Source organism: Histoplasma capsulatum, assembly GCF_000150115.1.
Source record: "Histoplasma capsulatum G186AR genomic scaffold supercont2.4, whole genome shotgun sequence".
In the NCBI taxonomy this organism is placed as follows: domain Eukaryota; kingdom Fungi; phylum Ascomycota; class Eurotiomycetes; order Onygenales; family Ajellomycetaceae; genus Histoplasma; species Histoplasma capsulatum.
In genome coordinates this window covers 1,361,819-1,380,741 of record NW_025544804.1, presented here as the reverse complement: position 1 = coordinate 1,380,741, position 18,923 = coordinate 1,361,819, and the positions used below count along the sequence as shown (strand labels likewise).

Below are 18,923 nucleotides of genomic sequence, written 5' to 3'. Positions count from 1 at the left end.
CTCTTGATATTTGTGCGCTTGGATTGCAGCAACAGTGGCGAGAGAAGGTGACAAGCTGGAGTGCAGGCCAGCCGTCGTGCCCACCTTTCATTGTTGCTGGTAGCCCCTGAGCTCAATATACACCCTTTGCTACCCATGTATCTAGCTAGCTTAGCACTCCTAGAATTAAAAGTAGAGGTCTCTTCCATGTTTGCCTGTCGTCAGTTTGTCCTGTAGTTACCAAATCAAGCAATCCGGTGGTGCGTGCCAAGACCTGTCAGCAAGGAAATAAAGTTTGGCAAAAATACAACATCAAATGTTCGTTCTCTTTTCCACCGTGTCTCGATCTCTAAGTCGGCGGACAAAACATTGATATCAAGTATATATATATATGCGCCCTGTTTGCCCAGGAGCTTTCCCCTCTACTTCATTGACACCTCTGGTGCTGAGAACGCACAGGGAAGAACGTTGTGCCATCTCCCTCCGGATCTGCGAAGTTGAAGCCCTCTCATTATGGCGACCAACTCCATCAAGCTCCTGACTGGTAATAGTCATCCTGAGCTTGCCCAGCTCGTTGCGGATAGGTATGTTCGTCCCCTTTTGTTATCCATACAACTGTAGTCTTTTGTTTTTTTGTTTAAAAGGCATGTTTTGGTGAGGTTGGGAGAATACTCGCCTTGCCCCGTTTCGTGCTATTTTTGAATATGTGGCGTTTCTCTCTATATCCACTTTGACCTTGGGATGCTCATACTCTTTTGAATGATTGGCCAATTTCAACATCCCCTCACTGAGCCAGGAGAACTCGATGGCATTCTGTTTTATATGAAACGAGATGTTATGTTACTTTGCTCTTTGTTCCCCGCACAGCGCAAATGCCTTGAGGATAGCCGTCACTCAATCTCCCTTTTGCTGTTTGACTCTGTGCAACGGTGTAGATTTGTTTTAGGACCTTGGCTAGATGGAATATCTTTTACTGACTGCTTTCACGATGCGGTTCTGTGAGGGCTGTTACCCTCCAAGCCGCTACTTTCGTGCATACCCGCAGACTTGGTATTGAATTGACCAGGGTTATGGTGCTACAGTATTCGAATCAGGAAACTAGCGTGACGATTGGGGAGAGCGTGAGAGATGAAGATGGTATTTACCCCTTTGCCTGCCTTCAGGGGTTGCATTTACAACTCCGTTGGATTTTTTTTCTGCAGACGATAGTGTCCTTGATGAGCGGGAATACCTCTTCCCTTCCTTGTGAATTACTTGCAATATCGTTGAGAGTGAACTTGCGCCGAAGTTGTGCATACTGACAAAAGTGATAGTATTCATTCTACAGTCCACCCGCCCAAATGATATTAACGACGGACTCATGGAACTCCTCATCATGATTAATGCCTGCAAGACTGCTTCCGCGAGACGCATCACTGCCGTAATACCAAATTTCCCCTATGCCCGTCAAGATAAAAAGGACAAAAGCCGCGCACCAATCACCGCAAAGCTCATGGCAAACATGCTTCAGACAGCAGGCTGTAACCACGTCATTACCATGGACCTTCATGCAAGTCAGATTCAAGGCTTCTTCAATGTGCCCGTAGACAACCTCTACGCCGAGCCAAGTATGCTGCGATGGATTCGACAAAATCTGGACGTTGCCAACTGCGTAATCGTATCCCCTGATGCCGGAGGCGCAAAGCGTGCCACAGCCATGGCCGACCGCCTCGATCTCCAATTCGCGCTCATCCACAAGGAACGTGCAAGGCCCAACGAGGTCTCACGCATGGTCCTAGTCGGCAATGTCAAGGATAAAATTGCCATAATCGTCGATGACATGGCTGATACGTGCGGCACGCTCGTGAAAGCAGCCAGCACGATCATGGATCATGGAGCCAAAGAGGTTGTTGCCATAGTCACACATGGTATCCTAAGTGGAAAAGCCATCGAGACGCTCAATAACAGCATACTTTCGCGTATTGTGGTCACGAACACTGTCCCGCATCAGGAGAAGAAGGAACAGTGTGATCGATTGGAGACCATCGATATCAGCCCGACACTTGCAGAGGCCTGTCGGAGAACGCACAACGGGGAATCGGTTAGCTTTCTGTTTTCGCATGTGTCGTAGCATTTTTTCTTTTACGTAATTTTCGGTTGGATGGTTGGCAGTTATCATTTTTGGGGTCTCTATGTTTTCGTCATCTTGGTGTTCTCTCTCGTTTCTTCTGTTTCCGGCTCGATAATTTCTCCACTTTGTTAGATCTATTTATGCTAAAGATCAGCACTCACAAATCGATATATGAATAGGCGTTTTTAATGTGATTCAAGACGTCTTCCTGTTTCGTCATTTTTCCGCTCCTTTCAGTTCTATCTTCCTCCTAATTCCATGCCTTTTCCATCGTCTCTTCCCACCTAAGAATCGCCATCACTTACACATACATAACCTGAAAGACAGAACGTAGGCTTTCCCTTCGTAACTTGGTGAGTGCTGGCTCGCGCTGGTGAAAGGGATATTGTAAAAAAGAACCTTTTGTGCTGGTTAGATGTGATCAATCGTACCGCAGCATGAGAATTCGGTTCCCCATTCTTTGGAATAAGTGATAATGAAATTCAGAGCCATCATTGCTATTGGGAAAGGTCCTGTCTACAACAATCCGATAGCGAGATAGGGATTCACCCTAGACGTTAATGCGTGGACCGTAGGATCTAGTTGATGGTAGAAAGAACTCGGGAAAAACCTGAAATCAAATTTTGGATTTGAATGTCTCTCTCGCACCGATGGGTAAGAGAGGCAAGGATTTCTGAAAAGGCGAGGGAAAAAAATACTATAACATGCTTTCCTTAGGCGAAAAAGAAAAAGAAAAAAAAAAACAGAATAATTCCCATTTGTGTATTTGATTGATTGCCCAATCCCGCCACGCCATCTCATCGTGAAGCATCATCCCTCGAATACTTGGTATTCGTCTATCGAGTTCAAACACATGGAAAAAAGACTCCCACCCCAACTTCAACCTCAACTCTCTCCCCTCGGAATACCCGTCAAGACACCTTCCTCCTTGGGCCCCGCATTACCACTACTTCCGCATCGACGACGCTCTTCGCTTTCGGAGCTCCACACGCTTGGCCTTCTCCTCGTGCACACGCGCAGCCAACAGCTTGGCATAGTCGTTACTACATTACCAACGAAAAAGAAAACCATCAGTATAATTTCACCCATGAGTTCATTGCCACCACTGTGATCTAGCAGCGGTGGGCTTGAAAGCAATGTCAAAGATTTAAGGGTCCAGCTTACGCTTGTTCCTTGGCAGCCTCGGCGCGGCGGCGCTTGAGGGCGATCCGCTGGCGCTTGCGTTGGAGGCGCTGGGGGGTGACAAGACGTTGAATCTTGGGGGCCTTGGTATATTCCTTTCCATTCTTGCCAGTGACGGTGCGCCGGATAACGAATTTTCTCACATCATCCTTCTTGTCGAGACTGAAAAATTTGCGGATCTTGGTGGCACGCTTGGGGCCGAGTCGCTTGGGGTTGACGACATCTGTAAGGCCGGGGAGTTCGCCTTCGCCCTGCTTGACGATGCTGAGGGCCAGGACGCTGAGGTCGAAGTTGGTAATAGCTGAAAATCGATTATTTTAACGCGTTAGACAACGGTTCGTACTTTTCTAATTCTCTTGCTCTCATATAACGCAGGGAATAAGAGAGTACATACCTCCACGAACACTCTTGCGCTTTCTCTCTCCCGTTCGGCGGGCGCGGTAACAACTTTTTATTCAAGTTAGCACAGAAGCCCCCTACAATTTGCAATATAAAGCGAATTGAGTATTACCTGTGTCCATCGCTGAGGAGCAGTCTAACACGTGTTGGGACCAAGACTGCGGCAAAAAATAAGTTTTTAGTTTCCTTATTTTATCCTCACTTCCAGCTATCCTTTCCTTGGTCGAATTATAACATACCACCCTGCTTCATAGGGAAACCTGTTCGTTTCAATACAAGAGTCAGCAAATCATTTCCCACGCATCTGACACTTCCAAAACAGTCTTCCTCCAAAGGTTCTTGCTTATCCGCCCGTACCCTGCTTGTCATTTCCACCAGTGATCCTGAACAGATATCCTTTGAATTCATCTCCTAGAGAATCGCCGGGAATCTATAAACACCACAGCAAAGGAATCAGCACGAGGGTCCACTCCAAAGACAATCATTTCCAACCAGCAGCTAGACCATAGGGACGCAATTCTTGCCCCAGGGATACCGCAGGGGAGGGAAGATGTGGGGGTAGAGGGAATTGCTGACTTCGGATCCCATGCGCTTCTCCATAAACGGCCGGAGTTTGCGTTCATCTTCAATCTCGATCAGTTTCTGAGACCCATTGGCCGGGTAGGATATGTTGAGCTTCATCTTGACGAAGGTTCCGCGGTCAAGACGGGAGGCGCAAAGTTGTCGGTCAGGAGGGAGGTCGGTCGGTTGAGGTCGTCGTCGTCAAGCGTTCGTGGTATCGAATCTTTTGTTGGTGGGTTTTGCTGGCGTAGCGAATTTGCAGACTGTGGGCTGTTGACTAAGCGACGCCTAACCTCAACAGGATGGTCATATTATATAAGCAGCCCTATACGCCAAGACGCACTATTTTTCGATGTTTTTTTTGGGCCATGACGCACGTGATCTTGATTCCGGCTCGACTCTCCTTGATATCACAGCTTTGAGATGAGATAAAGATCCAAATACGTGACTTTTGTATTTCTGCTATGAGATATGTTTAGCGCATTATCTCTATATTAAATATTTAGAAGGTATCTCCGAAAACCACAAAAGATGTACTTTTTTTTCGAGGTATCTAGCAGGTTGTGCAGGTGCAATACTAGTATCTATATCTCCCCCTCTCATATTACGACACTCCACGGCGTCTAGGAATAGAAAGCGTTAGGTATAGATATCCCTAAATCACACAAACACTGGTGAGTCCTATGCCTTGGGCATCACATTCTGTTATCAACATTTGTGTGCATTAATTGACCTGCGCGGTCTCAGCGGACTGCAATATATGGAATTAAAAGGGGAAATAAAACACAGAAGGGTCTGTTCTACTGCAGTTTCTCAGTTATGAAACTGAGAGGTTGATAGGAGGAGCTTTGGAAGTTTTGAGTTAAGTAAGATTTAACAACAAATATTTAGGGGCTGAACCCATCTGGTTAAAACATTGTCGTGCCAGGGTAACATCTCTCCAGACTTGATATCATGGATAGAAGGTAGATTGTTCTGTTCGATGAAAAAAGTGCATGTTTTGTTCTGTAGTAATTCAATGTCGAAGGCTCGCTGGGGGATCTCAAATCAATCATCTGAACTTTTGTACTGACGACGTTCGTAGGCATCTGTTTAACCCTCACTCCATCGCCAGCTCAATGCCAACAACCCAGATCAGAGCAAGTATTGGAATATCAAAGCTGCAGAGTTATTTCGGAGCCTTCCCTCTGCTAGAGTAAGCGCGCTCTGTCTTTGCCTGAGCAAGTGACAATACCCCACTAGCATGACATAGATGCTCTGTCCAGCAACTTCGATCAGAAATCTGCACATAATAATACTATGATGGGAGACGGTTTCGTTTATACGGCCGTAATACTCGCTGAGCGTATCAATATGAGCAAACACTCTCCGCTCGTGCTGGCAAATTATACACTATCCTGCCAGACGCAATACGTGATTGTGATGGGCTCTCCCTAAGGTATGTCCACAGTCCAGATTGCATGGAAAAGGCGTATAAGGTGGTCTGGCATAAGCCGGGCGACTTTTCCTTTGATTATCTTCACCTTGGCCGAGGAGCTTTTGGAGGCATCGTTTTGCAGGCTTGCCAGCGCATCTCACGTTGCGTTTTTTGCAAGGTAATGTTAATCCATCACCTCTCTCCCACCCTCTAGGGGTTTATTTGTCTGAGATTAATTCTTTTGACTTATTGCTGTTCGCGAGTCTGCAAACAAACTCTCCTGCGTCCTCCATTTATTGCTGGGCCAAACTAAAATCCCCAACGGCTGCCGGAAGCCGCTTCAAACCCCCTTCCCACGCAGGTATGGACGATGTGCTGGTTGGGAGATAGCTCCAGTGTCTTTTTTTATATGTCAATCTCCGAAATTCCCTTTAGACATGCATTTATTTTACGGCCATGGGCCATCGTTTTCAAATGCCAGCTCCTCCCCGCGTGAGATTTCCAATTCGAGCCGATCCGGTTACTTCTTGGCTAGTTTTGGTGATTCGAGTGGCAGTAACATTCCAAAGATACGTCAGGTTTTCTCCAGGGAGGAGTGTGGACCGAATGGCTTTGTTTTGAGGTACGGATCCAGCTTTTTGCTCGTTGCAAATCATTATTTATATTGCTCTTCCGGATTCATCAGCCATAGTGCACAGGCTAAAATTAGCGTACTTTTCTTGACGAAAATATGGCAGAGTCATCCCATGTGGGCCGCTGTAGTTGACATTGACGAAGCTCAAAGGGTTTCAAACATTAAATGGGCTCGATTGCCGGTTGCAGACCTGAAGACCCAACCCACTGTTAAATGCTGTTGGATGATCAAAGAAATTACATGGACATTAACAGACCAAGATGTTTCATCGAAGTTCACTATCCTCACCGCATCGTTTACGCTCTGGGATATTTCGCGATCATTCGAACAAACTATGCAAGCTGCGAAGGGGTCTGTTCTAAGCCTTCTATCCATATCCACGAACCCTAAGCGGGAAATATGGATCGCAAATTACATGGAGTTAATCGTTATATAGTGGTTAGATAGGCCGTTTCTTCCAATCTTCAATGATGATAACGAAGCTCCAAAAATAGGTTCTCTGGGTTCTTACAAAATCGAGCCGTGCGCTGGAGCCGAATTCGAGGGAGAATAGCTTGTCTCCAATTCTTTCATCCTTAATCGGATACGCCAGAGACAACAAACGGTTACTAGATTAACGAAGATGCAATATTATGGTTAAAGGACCAGGATTCAGGTTGACTTAGCCATGCTTGTGCAGTTGGTCGCAGAAAAGAAGATTTTGGGAACAGGATATGCTTTGCTCGATTCCCGAAGAATTCCTGTTTTGGCAACTGTGAGCCATGGTGGCCATTTGATGCTAGCAAGCCGAGGCTATTCGAAGTGTTGGCGGATTTACTTTGCATGATGTGCATCTTGATCCAACAGCCCACAAAATGATAGGTCAGGAATATTTGATGATGTTATTACACTGTGGCTCGACTAGACGGGCCACTCAACTTCATGAGCGCTTGTCCCAACAGCGCCTACGATAACTCTGGTCTTTGAGTCAGTCACCGACCGCTTATGGAACCCGGCGCTCAAGCCGCAAACGACACAAAGGCGGGGCTATCCCATTTGATAGCCGCAGCCCTGACCAGCGTTGGGAATCACACAGGATTATTCGCTGCATGTCTTATTACGCGACATGGCCGCGTCCAGTTTGGGACAATTGGATAATCGTTTTTGGCTTCGATTAGCCTTTCTTAATTTTGTTGTCGCTGGAGCTGGCATTGTGAGATTCTTGGAGGACGAAACGAGATGTGATGAACCAGCAAAGACGATTTTATAGATGCTCTCCGCTTACCGCCTCTGTGTTTTCAATGGCTTCCGGCGCTCCATGCTCTTTGTTTATAAAAGCGACGGAAAATGACGCGCATTTTCTATCATTATTTGTACTACTCTCTTCTGATATTATTGTCGCTTCCTGTTGTCCCGCACTCTCCGCCATGCCAATGCGGTCTATCCAATGGCCGTTTGTAATTTCCCTCTGTTGGAATCAGCAATTCTTCATCACGTTGTTGCAGCGCCAGCCGGATTGGATGTCTCACCTCAAAGGACCTGTGCAGTTTTCCGCTTTCATCGTGGACAAAGGAACCAATACAATAGTTTAAGTTTTGTGGACAGGACACTACAACAACACAGGCTGCAGCCCAGCCCACGACCGCGATTGTTTGCAACTGTTGGGTTGCGCAAACCAGAAACAAAGAAGAGCGACTAAAATAAACCAAACGTGGGTTTTTCTAACAACAAAGGATTTTGACGCCCGTGAAGCGACCCTATTCGCCACGTTCAAGCTTAATATCTTACAGAAGCCAATTTGTCCATTCAGAATGCAAGAATTCGAGTTAGGAGTTTCCATTCTTCCTCACTCGTTCGTGTCTTCTATGTCCTGCTTCGATATCTTGATATCTATCTTTTCTTCTTCCTTCGCTATCTTTTTCTTTTTACTCTTTCCTTTCCTTTTCTTTCCTTTCTTTCTTCGTTTTCATTTCTCTCGTTTCCTTTCCCTTTCTCGAACACCCATTCATGTCTTGGGATCGAGTTCTCCCAAAACCTCCCGCTCTGCATTATGATCCCACCGGCCGTGATTTGCCCACCAGGACCAGCACCCCAGTGGATCATCGAATTATGACAGACAGGTTCTCCAAGATTGCGGCTGAAGACAATAGTCACCACTCTGTCGGTTTAGATGGCAGAGTCCTGGCAGCTTCTCTATCAAGAACCACAATCCCAAGCCCCGAAAACCCCATATTAGCTGATATCCAGCCTCTCATCTCACCAATTGCCAGAAAGAGAACTTGTTTATTGATCACATCCGAAGCTGAAAGACAGGAGCGATCCGCATCCTCAAGTTCTTCAAAGTCCACATCGTCGAAAGAATCATCTGGCCTGCAATTTTGTCTCTGTCAGCCCGATCCCAAAATCCCTCGCCCAAGAAATGGTCCGTTGGTCTAATTCCTTTGTCGCAACTTGTTTTTACCTCCGAATGAAAGAAGGGCGGAACATATGTTCCACCGTGTCTATCCCTTTCGTTCTATGTTTTTGTTGCGTTGCTTCTTAGCCTCACAGTGAACAGTATGTTAATTTTGTTTATCCTCCGTTTATTAGCTTTCATTCTTTTCCGCCAGCATTTCCAAGCATCAGTCGTTGCCCAAAATCCTGGCCTTGCAAATCCCGAAATATCAAAGATCATAGGTGAAAAGTGGAGGACTCTTCCATTGGAATCGAAGCAAGATTGGAAGAATCTGGCTGAGGTGAGAAATTCGTATTTCTTTTGCAACGTTAACATTTCCCCCAATTATAAATAGAATGGAAAAGCAAAGTATAGGGTTTTGATGGTGGACTAGGAGGAAAAAGCTCGACACCAGCAGCAGTACCCTGATTATCGATACCAGCCTCGCCGTTATGGCAGAACTGGTGGCAACAGCGCAGCGACTAGCTCAGGCATCAGCAACAATCCGACAGGTGCTTCTGTATGCAACAGATGCGGTGGGCGGGTCATGAATCCTCCGTCTATGCCAAGTACACCATTCACCTCTTCTGGCTCAAGTCCGGTAACTTCCACCTCGTCCTCCTTTCAGTCAATTCAGCCTGTGCAACGAGATTTTCAGGTGAGACGGTCTGAGGATAGCAGTAAGCTGCCAAGTCCTATCCAAGTAACAGGGAGTATGGATCGTCGAGTAGCAGTCCGTAACCAACTTCGTGAAGAGGCTACGCCTTTGGCACCTGATGTCAAGCGACGGCGTTTCAACGGGAGCGGCATATATGTTCCTAGCCGTGATTTGAGTCCCGAATACCCATACTCACCCCGAAGCACATCCCTTCCGCGGCCGGATAGTCTTTACCTCAGAACTCCTTATTCATCAGGGGCTACTCCGCCTGGTCGTGCTTACCGGCATGGAGCGACCCAGCATATACCTCTTGATCCCAGTTTGACCCTTCCACCACTTCAGACAATGTCTCTCTCACAACAAAACCAATTTAACGTTGAGGCAAAAGTGATGAGCATATCGTTTCTCAGCAAGATCAAGGTTCTCGCGCGAATTTCTCCTCCAGTAATGGCATGCCCCTCCAAGGGACACTCTATCAGACGAGGAGCTTTGGTGGCAGTTGAAGGGCAAAGGCGAGAGTCTGTCAAGTACATGATCCAACACCTGCAAGCCGCTCTATCAAAGGATGGCAAAAACATTGTCCGAGTATTTGAAAGCTCAGAAGCAAAACTGCAGCCATGCGACAGTGAAACGACAGAAGATTCCCGTGATCCAACCGTCCAATATCTTAAAACAATATCTGCCTGGCACACGATATCCAATGAAATCGTGTCTTTTATCAAAGGGGGACCAGAGTCACCCACACAGTCAGCTGCACCGGAGGGGTGTGCCACCAGCATATCCCCTCGGTCTATCATCCCCAAAACAGCCCAACTTCGCATCAGCTCTCCAGATGTCCTTTCCCCCCTGACTGCACCTACGCTAGCGCCTACACCCACATCCGCGTCCGCGCCGGCAACTGCATCGATGCCCGCAGAATCCGAATCAACGTTCCGATTTGCTCTTGTACCACGTTACCAGCTAACGACTGCCGACACCCACGCATGTGCCATCCCCATCAACGACTCTTACACGCCCACCGACCACTGGCAATGGATGGCCTCGCTCTGGCGCGGGTGCGCTGGCCCTGATGTCACAGTATTGATACGAGACTGCGAAAAGGAAGAGCTGGACAAATTTGGCGGCAATCCGGTCGAAATACGGCTAGAGGAGGCTCGAACTCTAGTTGTGCGGCAGGTAGGCAATTCGGCACAGGGGATTGAAGAGAAGGCGTTGAGAAGGGTGGGGTTTGAGGTTGAGGAATTCTTGAGGAAATAGAGGTATTTTTATTTTTATTTTTTTAGTTTACTTCTTTTTATTCTATCGATTACCAGGCTTCATAAACTTATTAATTGCGTGGGGGAACTGATATCCAATTGTCTCTTCTCCATCTCCATCGCTTCGATTGCTTTCCTTCCATTTTATAAGTGCTCTCAAAAAAACGAAAAAAATTATCACCAGACCTGGCTTTTGCATACAAAATGGACGTCATTTTCAATTTTTGCCATGTATCATTTGCCCTTTCTTCGTCCGTGTTTCTATGCTTCCTTAGTTTTCTGTCACTCCCCTTTTTATCGTCTGCGAGAGTGACATTATCAGCAAAAAGACATCACCTTGATATGCATGGGTTCAGGATCTGCCACACAGATGTACCGTGTGTTTTAATCTTCTACTATATTTCTTTCTATTGCTTTTCTCATTTTACCTTTTGCATCATGACCCTTGATGGCCAGTCTATTAGATTTACTGTTCCGCTTTACCTACTTATTCTTCCCGTTCTATTGGCCCTTACCTGAACGGGGGAGCCGTCTGTTATGATTAGCGTTACTTGATTACCATTAGTTATTTATAATAGAAATAGCTTAGAGTTCTTGCAAGCTCCACATCCGTGGATAGTTTCGAGACTTTTTCCAAATGTGAAGATTTTTTGAGCCGTGCTAATCGACTTTATGGAACGCAAGACAAGAGCGCTTGAAGTAAATAATATCCAACACTTAACTAACCCTGCCAGAGCCGCATACAGAGTGGACATCTCTCCAGTATGCGATCAGACCAAGCTTCGGAAACCAGGTCCCTACGCTGATCCCAAATTTATTGCTGGCCAAGTCCTTTTCGTGTGCTGTCCATGGTTGGTAAGTCTAGGTTGAACTGGGTTGCTGGGTCCAAGGCGGGGCGATCAACTCTATCATGTCCACACACTACTAATAATATGCTCTCGCCTGCGCAACACTGGGGACGAAGATGAAGATGTTAGTAGTAGACTTAACGTCAGCCAAGGGGTACGGGCTGAGAAACGTGAAAAAGTGGCCATTATTGAAAGCATAGAGGCGGGGTTGGTGTTATTTGTATGTGTGCGGCCTGATCCAACCGTGAAAGTTTATAGATTCAGTTTTCACTAGCGAGGTTGGTGAGTGAGTTACCTTTCTTTCTCTTTGACTTCACCAGCATCTCGTTAGCTTCGTTGTGTTCTGCCGCCAGACGGTGAGTTCGCCCGCCAATCCGGAGCCCGCAGCGGCATCCTTGCTGTGGGCAAGCTCGACAACAAGTTCTCACCTCACAAGTGACAGAACAACACATTCACCCTCCGTTGGGCGCATCTAAAGGGGAAACGGATATAGCATGTGGAGCGTTCCGGTTTCCTCTCAGCTCTTCCAACCCTCCCGTCGCATTGGCTCCCGAATTCCCCCTCTCGACACTCCTTTAGAAACCGCTGATGAACCCATCTTGCTGGAGTTCCTCTGTCGGATAGCTCCTCCTGACTGGAAATGAGCATCTCTAACATTGACCCGGCGTTGCCAACGAATGGCTTGCAGCAGGTATGCGTCATACGAGATCACTTCTTCTGCGCTTTGAACTCACGCTGATGTCTTATCCAACGAACAAGGATGTTCCGCTTGTAGAACAGCTCCGTGCTGCGATTGAAAACATCTTACCTGATGGGCAAGCCGTTCCATCATCATCTTCATCTGCTCAGTCGGAGTCCACGTCCCCTTCTGCACCCTCCGTGGCATCAACAGTTGCATCGTCCCCACCTTCACCCGATCTGATCCTTGAAAAGAAAATATTATTAAGTGAATTGAGCCATTTTATTCCCGTGGGGATTCTGCAAAGATGCGATGGCCTGGCCAGTAGCCAGGATCCAAATGCTCTAGTCCGGAAATCGACATCTTCCTACCCAAAAGCCGAGCTCTCGCGGCTAGAACAAAACAATTGGATTCGAACGTCTATCTGCCAAAACGACAAGTTTCCTGGGTGGAGCGCTGTCCGCATCTACGCTCTTCCTGATGACGTTGGGAGGAAACATGTCCAGCGATCAAACGGCACGTTAAGGGGGTTTCTTAAACTAGTGATGTCAAAATTGGACACATCGACAGAGGCATGGGAAGGCAACTTCGACCCCTATGCACAGCCAGATGTGGGAGCGGTGGAGGATGAGTCCTTATTCTACATTTTTAATACCCTTGACTCGCCCAGTCCTGATATTGAAAAGGTTTCTGATCCCCACGCCAGGGCTGCGATGGACGAGGTTCTTTGGAAAGTGCACGACTACGTCGGAGGACCTGATGAAAATATAGGCGTTATTGGTCTGAAAACTCCTCTGTATGCCTACCAACGCCGTTCTGCAGCTTATATGATTCAGAGAGAGTCGGAGCCTGCACAGACATTGGATCCTCGTCTACAAACCCTCCATGGACCGACGGGAAAACTGTATTATTACGATAAGGAAGAAGGTTATATTTTTCGTGAGAAACGACTGTACTCTGAGGCTTGTGGCGGTAAGACTCTTGCGTCGTTGAATTTTTTTACTTTTATTTCTTGTGTGCGTGCGTGTATGTGTAAGGGACGTACTCATAGGAAACACAGGCATCTTGGCGGAAACTATGGGCTACGGCAAAACCCTGATATGTTTGGCCGTTATACTTGCAACTAGGGGTCATTTCCCTCGTATTCCACCCTCCCATACGGAAGGTCTTCGTCGTGTCCGTAACAAGACAGGGTCATTACTTGAAATGGCTGCAGCAACTGCAGGCCGTTTCTCTCTCCCGTGGAAGTCGTATTTTGAGAGATTAAACGCTTCGGGGATGTATTTTGACAATTGCATATCGGCGTGTGAATCAAATCGTGGAAGCTATGAGATATCTAGGCCACCTCAGAGGTATAGAAGCCGGGAAACGACACCCAAAGTGGCAGCTACTAAATTGCAGCTATGTTCCGGCACCCTTATCATCGTGCCGTCAAATTTGGTTGACCACTGGTTAAGTGAAATTGACAAGCATACTCAGGGTCTGAAGGTACTTGTTCTCCGTGACAGTCGTTGTGCAACTCCCCAACCAGAGCAATTGCTCGAATATGATATTCTATTATTTTCAAAGCCACGTTTCGAGTGGGAAGCTGGTGGGCGGCGTTCCTCGGGTTTGTCGATGGAACCGACGGAAGAATCTCCACTAAAAAAGCTACACTGGCTTCGCGTCATAGTCGATGAAGGCCATAATTTCGCCGCTAAAGGTGGGCGAAGTACGGCTGCTCATACTCTTGGTCAACTTCACATTGAGCGACGTTGGGTTGTCTCAGGTACCCCTTCGCGTGGACTATATGGCATTGAAGTGGCGCTAGCCTCTCAGGAGACTGCCGAGGGAGGACCCGACAAGCAAGAAAGAGATGCATTCTCCATTTTACAAGCTCGAAAAAAGTCTGCCAATTTTTTGGAGGAAGAGCTAAAAAACATTGATAGACTCCGATCCATCGTTGTTGACTTCCTTGGCCTGAAGCCTTGGTCAAACTCAAGGGCAGACGACCCAGCCAGCTGGACCAAATATATCAAACCCGTTGGCCTGGATGGGAATCGCAGAGCTTCGCCGTCTCTCCGATCTACACTCCAATCCCTGGTGGTACGGCATCGAGCGGAGGATGTAAATAGAGATCTAACCTTGCCTAAGCTGCACAACAAGGTGGCCTACTTGGAACCTTCATTCTACGACAAATTGTCTCTCAACCTTTACATATTCACTCTTACAGTCAATGCTATCACTTCTGAGCGGACGGGTGAAGATTACATGTTCCATCCGAAGAATCGCAAGCATTTAAGTGTCCTCATTAACAATCTGCGACATGCTGGTTTCTGGGCTGGGTTTGAAAAAATGGAGGTACAGAAGTCAATAGATGTAGCTCAGGAATATCTCGAAAAAAATTGCGACAAGATTGACCCTGTTGACAAAAGGAGGCTGTGCGAGGCCATTACCGTCGCCCAAAGGGCAGTAAACTGCAGTTCTTGGAACGCTCTTAGTAAATTTACCGAGCTGGGTGTTTTCCTGGACAACTTTCCAGATCACGCACGAGGTGCATGGGCAATCGATGCCTGCGACGAAAATTCTCAACCCTTGCTCCTTGGGATCTCCCAAGCCAGACAAGCACAAAAATTTGTCACTTCAAATCTTTGTTCTTTTGACCCAGCCGAAGGTATCGTTGGTGCCGGAATCCGGACGCGAAGTCAAATGCGTGGGCGAGGGAGCTCACAGGATAAAAAGCCCAATGATAACCTCGTTCACCAGCCAAAACCTGAAGGAATCGAAAGTTCGCCGTCGAAGAAATCATACTCTCTCGGGCGCTTCAGGACCCTTCCATCTGAATCATCTTTAAATCAAACTAAGCTTGTTGCCACTGCTTCAGCAAAACTCACATATTTACTAGATAAGGTGATTGAATTTCAGGAGAAAGAGAAAATCATTATTTTCTACGAGGGAAATAACACGGGCTTCTACATTGCAGAAGGGCTTGAGCTTCTTGGTGTTGAATTCCGAATTTATGCAAATACTTTGAAAACGAAGACTCGGTCGGAATATCTCTCGCTGTTTAACGAAACGGAAACTGTTCGGGTCTTACTTATGGACCTTCGTCAAGCCGCTCATGGTCTTCATATCGCGTGTGCCTCGCGAGTTTTTATCGTGAATCCGATTTGGGATCCCAACTTTGAAAGCCAAGCAATCAAACGAGCTCACCGTATCTCGCAGAACAAACCTGTTTACGTAGAAACCCTTGTTCTTAAAGATACACTGGAAGACAGGATGCTGAGGCGAAGGAAACAAATGTCGAATGCAGAATTGCGACACGCGGAGAAGGATCCGTTAGACGACCGCACGATGAGCGACATCATCCAGACCGAAGAGGTAATCCCTATCCCCGAAAGCGATGCCTCTGAGAGACCAGCATACTTAAAAATGCCTGTCGGCTTTTTCGATCGCCACAGATTACCAATTCCTGACAATCACCTGGATGAAGATGTCCGTTCTGTGCCGCCGCTATCTCTGCCATCAGCACCACCAGTGTCTCTTGACCTAGTGGCGACCCCTAATAAGAAACGAAAACTCCTCGGAGAGTTCCCTTGGATAGAATCAGATATCGAAACATCATCGGAGTCTAGTCCAAACAGACGGAAACGTAAACCGAGACAATCGAACGGAAATTTGGAGACTATCAATGGCATCGTGATGGAAGCTCGCCGAACGAGAACACCACCCTCTCGGCGTGTTGCGGCCTCCCAAGCTGGATTTTAGACTTAACGAAGGCGGCTCTTCGACTAATACCAACCGCGCCTTCCCCGCGTCATATGATGGTCCAAATGATACAACTGAAAAGAAGTCTACATGACGAAAATTCTCATTCACTCCCCTTGAGCACTCACTTACCGCCATTAGGTACAAGTAGGGGCTTCTTTGGTACTGGGAATTTTTGCTCGACCCAGTATGTCGCCTCAGTTATTCCCTTTCTTTCCTTCCTTCTTTTTTCTCAATTATGTCGGGATCCAATACGGCGCATGTACCGGTTGTTCTGGGCGGACGGGTGGTACGGATGTGGGTATTAATATGCGGGATACAGGAACCGGAATTGTGTCTACGAAGTCGACGGCGGACCACAGACATGTTTGGGGAGCTGACATGTACCATATCTACTTACTAGCATATATTTGCATGTTGTATGTGCATGTACTATTGATTTAAACTATGTATGTAGCGATTGCTATGTAAATACCTATTTTACATGACGTAGATACAGCGAAGCTTTGGCAGTTAAGCTTGCTTTAAAAGCGTATGGAAACGCATACATCTAACCAGGAATACAACGCAGTGTATACTGTCCTTATTGCTCCCTACCTACATATCAAATTAGAAAGAACAATGGATATATCATGGTCCTCGGACTCATTGTTGATATATTCCCATGTTCTATTGCTTTACCCCGAAACCTTGTATCGAAGCTACCCCGCCAGCAGGCCCCGCCAACAACAAACATCAAACACACGCCATGTCCTCCTCAAGGCTCACTGAAAATAATGCGGCGCATTCCCAACCAGCGAGCCGAAAAACAATCGTGGTAGGGATATCTGGACCATCGTCGAGCGGCAAAACGACCCTTGCCCGCCTCCTGCGGACTGTGTTTACCCCAGAATCCAATGGAGCTAGGATTGCAGACTCGGGCGCAATTGAGAAAGAGAGGGCAGACGGAGCTGGCAAGGGTGGAGCTGGGAACAGGGAAGCTGTGAAGGTGTTTATCATTCATGAAGATGACTTTTATAAACCGGATGATCAGTATGTGTTGATGTCTCAATCCCAGCCGGCCCCGGACGTAAATTTTAACCCTTTCATATGGCAGAATGGAGGTACAATACATCCACTTTTTCATATACAATGGGCTGACAATAGCTGAATTTACTCTATGTTTCCGCACATAGAATTCCAGTGACAACCACCTCGTCGGGGAAACGAGTACAGGACTGGGATACCGTCGAAGCACTTGACATCCGACAACTCGTGTCTGCACTCTCCTACGTACGCTCCCGTGGCGTTTTACCACCCCGCTTAAAGAGTAAAGAGGACCTCAATGAAGTCACAGGTTCGGGCGTTGATGAGGATACGATTCGGCGTATTCGCCATCGTGTTACACGGACGATGGAAGCCATACTACTTTCTACGAAATCGGAGCCCGATTCACTGCCCTTATCACTTGGGTTTCTGGAAGGGTTTCTCCTCTATGCGCCACCCGGAGATGAAAAACACCCCCTCCGCGCAGTGCACGATAGTATACAAGTGCCGTTGTTTCTGCCTGCTACCTACTCTGTGCTGAAGAAGCGGAGGGAGGGCAGAACGGGATATGTGACTATTGGCCCTGCGCCTACGCCAAAGTTGGATGAAGATAAATTTAATGATGACGGAAAGAGATCTGCGGAGCCTAGTATGTATGGGATTGGAGATATTGAAGATGACAACGAGCCCATGCCACACCAGAATTTTTGGACGGATCCGCCTGGGTACGTGGATGATATCGTTTGGCCACGGTATATCGCTGATCACCAGTGGCTCCTGCTTCCTGACCCGGGTGTTCCGCGGGGTGAGGATGAGTTGAAGGAGGCCGTAGGAGAAGGTGAGTATATCAAGGAGGATGCGGGGGTTTTGGTGGCGCCGGGGAAAGGAGGGGCTAATATGACCGAGTTGTTGGAGTGGGGAGTGAGGGAGGTTTTGCGGGTGATTGGGCGGGAGATGGAATAAATAGATGGTGAAAACAACTGGCTTGGATGTTTTGGGAAAAATGCTATGCTATGACATTAACAGACCTCAATGCTCAATTCCATTCCATCTGTTGATTTCCCATAAAAATTTTCTCGGCTGTTCACATTGTATGATCGTCCGAGTTTCCCGAGTCGGGCTATCGATCCCGATGATAGGCCCACCACGACTTTGGGAAGTTTTCGAACAACGCTTCCTTGAGAAAAATGACAACCCATGAGCATTTGCTCAAACCAGAAGCATCGCAATCCTGCTTATTACTCAAATTTCTCAAGGGCATTGATGGTTCCTGAAGTAATGTGGAGGACGAGAAGCACTAGACTGAGCGCTAAACTCAAGCTAACAAGTGTTTAAGAAAAGGGGCAGCGCTGACAAGCACAAGCCGAAAATAATGTCGGAAATCTTCTATCACCTCGTATTGAGAGGATCGGATCTCAAGTGATGACCAACGAGAATGGTCCCTTTCAATTTTTATTTTTTTAAAGGCTTGCTTGATTTTCACAAGGCTTCTATTTCTCTCCATTATGTTTCCTATTATTGTTTCGACTCCGCATGGGGATTTTACATTCCCATGTCCACACCATAATTCGATAAAATGAATACACTGTCAAATATCCCGTTTCAAACTGCATCAACGTTGATCCTGCTACTCTTCAGCAATCGGATCCACGCTCAGAAGGAAGATAGACGCCCTCTATCCTCACCTGATTTAGGATGGCGAATCACGACCGAATCTGGGAGCAAGTCTGCTAGTATGTTGAGCCAAACCTCCTGTTCAACCTTGATATTGAGGCATCTTTTCGAATTGGAAGCAGTTAACATGCGGCGGTAGTCCGAGTGGTTTGTGATTTTGGAGACACCTTCACGAAGTCCGGTAGCCATTACACTTGCTGCCCGGAATCTGCGACGACTCCGTGTTTGCTCCCGACAAGTTGTTCGGGCAACACCCTTCTCTTCGCTGATGACACGACCAAGGATTGGTATGTACTGTACATGTCCATGTTAAAACGACAACCACTCCCTAGAAATAGTA

The 18,923-nt window shown here is 47.1% G+C and overlaps 4 protein-coding genes across 4 annotated transcripts; 3 read left to right on the top strand and 1 right to left on the bottom strand.

The window, feature by feature from the left end:
- Positions 1-492: 492 nt before the first annotated feature.
- HCBG_03516 (ribose-phosphate pyrophosphokinase) lies at positions 493-2,089 on the top strand (the record flags this gene model as incomplete). Its single annotated transcript, XM_045430565.1, has 3 exons — positions 493-563; positions 983-1,100; positions 1,307-2,089. The coding sequence occupies 3 exons, from the start codon at positions 493-495 to the stop codon at positions 2,087-2,089; spliced, it is 972 nt and encodes a 323-aa protein (XP_045288708.1).
- Positions 2,090-2,689: 600 nt separating this feature from the next.
- Positions 2,690-4,351, bottom strand: HCBG_03515 (40S ribosomal protein S6; the record flags this gene model as incomplete). Its single annotated transcript, XM_045430564.1, has 7 exons — positions 2,690-3,132; positions 3,254-3,572; positions 3,666-3,718; positions 3,783-3,828; positions 3,910-3,930; positions 4,028-4,100; positions 4,247-4,351. The coding sequence occupies 7 exons, from the start codon at positions 4,349-4,351 to the stop codon at positions 3,036-3,038; spliced, it is 714 nt and encodes a 237-aa protein (XP_045288707.1).
- Positions 4,352-8,370: 4,019 nt separating this feature from the next.
- On the top strand, positions 8,371-10,610 carry HCBG_03514 (HMG-box transcription factor; the record flags this gene model as incomplete). Its single annotated transcript, XM_045430563.1, has 3 exons — positions 8,371-8,683; positions 8,851-8,996; positions 9,090-10,610. 3 exons carry the CDS (start codon positions 8,371-8,373, stop codon positions 10,608-10,610), a joined length of 1,980 nt encoding a protein of 659 aa, XP_045288706.1.
- Positions 10,611-11,811: 1,201 nt separating this feature from the next.
- On the top strand, positions 11,812-15,883 carry HCBG_03513 (uncharacterized protein; the record flags this gene model as incomplete). Its single annotated transcript, XM_045430562.1, has 3 exons — positions 11,812-12,148; positions 12,217-13,108; positions 13,197-15,883. The coding sequence occupies 3 exons, from the start codon at positions 12,098-12,100 to the stop codon at positions 15,881-15,883; spliced, it is 3,630 nt and encodes a 1,209-aa protein (XP_045288705.1).
- Positions 15,884-18,923: the final 3,040 nt, after the last annotated feature.